The sequence below is a fragment of the Lutra lutra genome, chromosome 8, assembly GCF_902655055.1.
Source record: "Lutra lutra chromosome 8, mLutLut1.2, whole genome shotgun sequence".
NCBI classification, from domain to species: domain Eukaryota; kingdom Metazoa; phylum Chordata; class Mammalia; order Carnivora; family Mustelidae; genus Lutra; species Lutra lutra.
The window spans coordinates 59,526,074-59,530,482 of NC_062285.1; the positions used below are offsets into that span (position 1 = coordinate 59,526,074).

Sequence of the window (4,409 nt, forward strand, 5' to 3'; positions counted from 1 at the left end):
CGGATGGTACCATATCTCCCGGGCCCCCTTGCAGCTAGGAATGGCTTGCGATTAAATTCTGTCTCTGGAGTATTAATGGAAGTGTGTCTCTTCCAGGCCTGGACCTTAAAACATTGCATGTGTGTTTCTCCAAACTTACTTCCCTTCATGCAGTTAAGATTTTCTTTCTTTATTTGAGAGAGAGAAACCACAAGCAGGGAGTGGGACAGAGGGAGAAGCAGGCTCCCCGCTGAGCAGAGAACATGATGCAGGGCTAGGTTGCAGGACCCCGGGATCATGATTTGAGTCCAAGGCAGACGCTTAACCCCGACTGAGCCATTCAGGAGCCCTACATGCCCCAATTTAGAGCAAGGAGTGCCTCCAAGCTAACATTGTCCATGTAGGACAACACCTTAGGGCAGTGCTTCTCAGTTTCTTTTTTAATGCATAAGAATCACTTGGAGAGCTCATGAAAACAAATTAAAACAAGGATTCAGGGCGCCTGGGTGGCTCAGTGGGTTAAGCCACTGCCTTCGGCTCAGGTCATGATCTCAGAGTCCTCTGCTCGGCAGGGAGCCTGCTTCCTCCTCTCTCTCTGCCTGCCTCTCTGCCTACTTGTGATCTCTCTGTCAAATAAATAAATAAATAAAATCTTTAAAAAAACAAACAAACAAGGATTCAATAAGTCTGCAATAGCCCCAAAATTTGCATTTCTTTTTTTTTTAAATTAATTTATTTGACAGAACAGAAGCAAGGGGAAGTGGGAGAGGGAGAAGCAGGCTTCCTGCTGAGCAGGGAGCCTGATGCGGGGTTCAATCCCAGGACCTTGAGATCATGACCTGAGCCAAAGGCAGGCGCCCAATGACTAAGCCGCCCAGGAGCCCCAATAATTTGCATTTCTAACAAGTATCCTGTTGTTGGTGGTGCTGCTAGTCTGTGGACCAGGCTTTTAGTAGTAATGCTTTAGTGGATGATAGAGATGCACGATGGAAAGAATCTGAATTTCTGAATGTCTGTGTGGGACAAAGGAGCCTGTCTACCCACCGTGGACTGCTTTGTGAGAACACCATATTTCGGGGACTCCGTTGTGGCAGCTTAGTTATTTACCCCAGCCAACATAATCATCCTGATTCTGCCTGCCCTTCTCTATGCCCAAACCACATCTCTCCCACAGTTCTCTTCTCTTGTATCTTGCACTCTCCTTCCTGGTGATGGAGAATAATATTAGCCACCGTTATAAATGAATTTCATAAGAGCTCACATCTGGAATGCTGTATTCATCTGTCAATTTCAGCCTCCAGCAGTTTTCAGTAAAGGATTTTCCTTATCTTTCCAGAGGAGATGGGGGAACTTTGGGGATGGGCTTGGAAGGAACAGGACCTCCAGCTGTCTATAGCAGGAAGCAAGTCTCCGTCATAACCCAGTCCTTAAACACGATACTTGAGACAGCTGAAATTGAGTAACTTTTATTTTGGAGGCAGAGAGCAGGGGAAATTCAGAGCTTCCAAGAACCTTGAAGAACTACCTTGCTTCCAGGGCCACCTTCTCCGGGAGCCATATTCCATGGCCATCTTACAGCTTACAGCCGGCCAGGTATTTGGACAAATCCTTGCCTGCAGTGTTTTACCCAGGCCATCCTAAGAACAGAGAAACACAGCATAAATCCAAGGCAGGGGCAGGAGTCTAAAGGGGCTCAGCTGAGAGGGAATGTAGGGTCTGCTGGCTGCAGTCTGTTGATGCTGTGGGAGAGTCTCAGACAGACAGGGTTTGCCCGACTGGGGACCTGGGAGTTGTTGCTGCCAGGATGCTTGGGGTGAGCATGGCACCATATTACTCTGCCTCCCTTTATGTCTGGAGAACAAGCTCTGCTCCCTACAAAGCCCAGGGAGAATCCTACAGCAGAGATGCTGCTGATTCTACCAGCATCTCAAATACTGACTGGGTCCATGTCTGGCAGAGGGGCTGGTCTCTGCACTTCATGCTCTGCTTACCAGGCGGACATCCCCTTAGGATCTCTCACAACCCTCTTGGCACAGACAATGTCATCATTGATGTTGTCATCCAGAAACTCTGAAAGGAAAAGGGGCTGAGTGGGGAGGGAAAAATCCCTTCTCCTTTTTCATTAATCAATCCTTTTTTTTTTTTTTTTCCCTGCGGGGGAATTTCCCGAGGAAACGGAGCCTGACTCAGAAACCGTCTATCTCTGGAGCCCTCTTGGGGGTTTGCCTTCCATGTGCCTGGGTTTTCTTGCCTTACTTTGAATCTGCCTCTGAGCATGGCTGTCTGCGGAGGGCATCCAGGACCGAAGGGACAAGGGAGAGTCTCTGTTCTTAGGAGACTACTTAGCATGTCCAGAGTGCCACGTGGGGGTGTGTGGACAAGGACGGAATAACGTGGCTTGAGGGATGGGGACCCATGAAGGTGAAGTTCAGTCAGGGGTCAGTGTGTCTTGCTTCCTCCTTTTTGGCAGGAGGGGCTCTGTGGAATCCTGTTTTAGATGAGAGGACGGTCCGGGGCCCCCTTATTCCCTGTCCTGGGTTTCTATAGCGCAGGGAGTAGGGCGTTCAATTTCGTACCTTCTTTACCTGCCCTACTTTATTTACCCAGCCCTCAGAGGGGGTCATCCGTACTGCTGCACATGATGTTGCAGGCATTTGCTGAGGAATGATGACTGTTTTTGCACCACCACTTGCTGTTCAGATGGAAGAGCCCATAGTCACTACTGCCATTGGCATTTTTCCCATTAAAGGCCCGGGTGTTGAAGTTACTCTCATATGGAGCCATGCAGACCCCTGTGTCAGAGAGAGCAAAAGGTGTGTGTAGACAAGGGGGATTGTTTCACAACGAGACACAACTCGTGCTATACTAGAACTGCTGGAAAGTCCCTTGAGACGGAAACGAAGACTATGAGATTGATGATCCATTGTGTGTTCCTTGTCCCAAGCAATAATTAGCCCGTGGCAAGTGTGTAATCACAATTGTTAAATAAATGCATTTGGAATGGCCAATAATCCATCAGTCGCTATCTCTCTCCCAAGTCTACCTTTCCAGCCTCATCTCCCAGTTGAATAGCCAACTCCTGCCTTGTATATTCATGTAGCCTTATATCCCAAAGTATATGGAAGAGAGGAGGTGGAGAAGTAATGGAGGAGGATCCTAGAAAGGAAGCCCCAAAAAGCCATCCTTGGGGGGTTGGTGACAAGAAAGTATATTTGGCATGAAGAAAAATGAAGATATTCAAAGGAACCTGAAATAGCTTCATGTGTTCTTACTAATGAGACGGTGACAGAGACTCTTGGTCCTTCTTGCACCTTGTCACTCTCCACCTTGCCTTCTGTTCTCACAGTCCCCATCCAACTCCCTCGTGACATGGATAGAACAAACGAGACAAAGGCAGCAGATGTAGGTTATTTTTTGGTGGACAGAAGGGCAGGGGAGAGGGTGGGAGGCAGCACCACGTGTGCTGCAGAGATCAGGACTGAAAAAGATGCAGATGAAAGCAAAGGTGATGAGAGCAGGATGGGGAGAGGTTGGGTGAATCGTGGTGCTTCCAAGGAAGGATTCCAGGTCGCCAGCTGGGAAGGTGACGTGGGGGAACAGTGGAAGAAAATTTACTGTAGATAAAATAATCCGTGGGGGAAAGAGAGGAAAGGAGATCCTGATAGGGGATATGAGGCCGTGGAGGCAGAGACAAGAAGAGCAGACGCGGAGTGGAAGGGAGCCCGGATGAATGAATAAATCAGGAAGTGAAAAGGGAGAGACTGCTTGGCTGGGGAAGAAGGTCTCTTTGGGCAGAGACAGAAAGAACATTCACACTCACAGTCTGCCAGGCTGTAGCCATGGTAGCCATCCATTCTCTTGGTCTTTAGCTTGTGGGCCAGCTCACACTTGGAGAAGATTTTAGCCTCATCTGCACAGAAGCAGCTAAGAAGGGTGATGATCAGAATAGACCTCATTTCTGCAGCTGGTGGGGCTCAAGTCTGCTATGCCCAGGGGGCTGTTGTCTTTTATACCCTCTGGGCACAAAGGTATCTCTGATTGGGCAATAATGCTGGCATCTGTTCCAGGAAGGACATGGTTGTCCAAGGTTAGTTCCCCAAACTGGTCCAGCCAGTGTGAACCTCAGGGAAGGGACTGTAACCAAGAAAAATATCGGGAATAAAGTCTCATTTTGGTGGGGGTGGCTCCTGGTTTTGGGCAAATGTGTACAGGAGGGAAATGGTAGTTGGTAGGAGAAGGGATCTGGTAGGAGAAAGGAGAAAGGAAGGGAGCTGGTAGGAGAAAGAAGTGTGATTTTCAAACTTCATGCTTTTGTTGGAATGTCTCCAGAGGGGCTTGTCTCTGTGTTTTGCTGAACTTTGTTCATTATCTGTGCTTGGTTGAAGGTATTTTACCACTTAGGCTAGTGGGGGACCCGTAATGAGCACCAG

General features: G+C 48.5%; 1 protein-coding gene across 1 annotated transcript; it reads right to left on the bottom strand.

The window, feature by feature from the left end:
* Window positions 1-1,547: 1,547 nt before the first annotated feature.
* Window positions 1,548-3,935, bottom strand: LOC125107928 (lysozyme C, milk isozyme-like). Its single transcript, XM_047743442.1, has 4 exons — window positions 3,800-3,935; window positions 2,610-2,771; window positions 1,971-2,049; window positions 1,548-1,616 (listed from the first exon to the last, which is right to left on the bottom strand). The coding sequence occupies exons 1-4, from the start codon at window positions 3,933-3,935 to the stop codon at window positions 1,559-1,561; spliced, it is 435 nt and encodes a 144-aa protein (XP_047599398.1). The 3' UTR covers window positions 1,548-1,558.
* Between the last annotated feature and the right edge of the window lie 474 nt (window positions 3,936-4,409).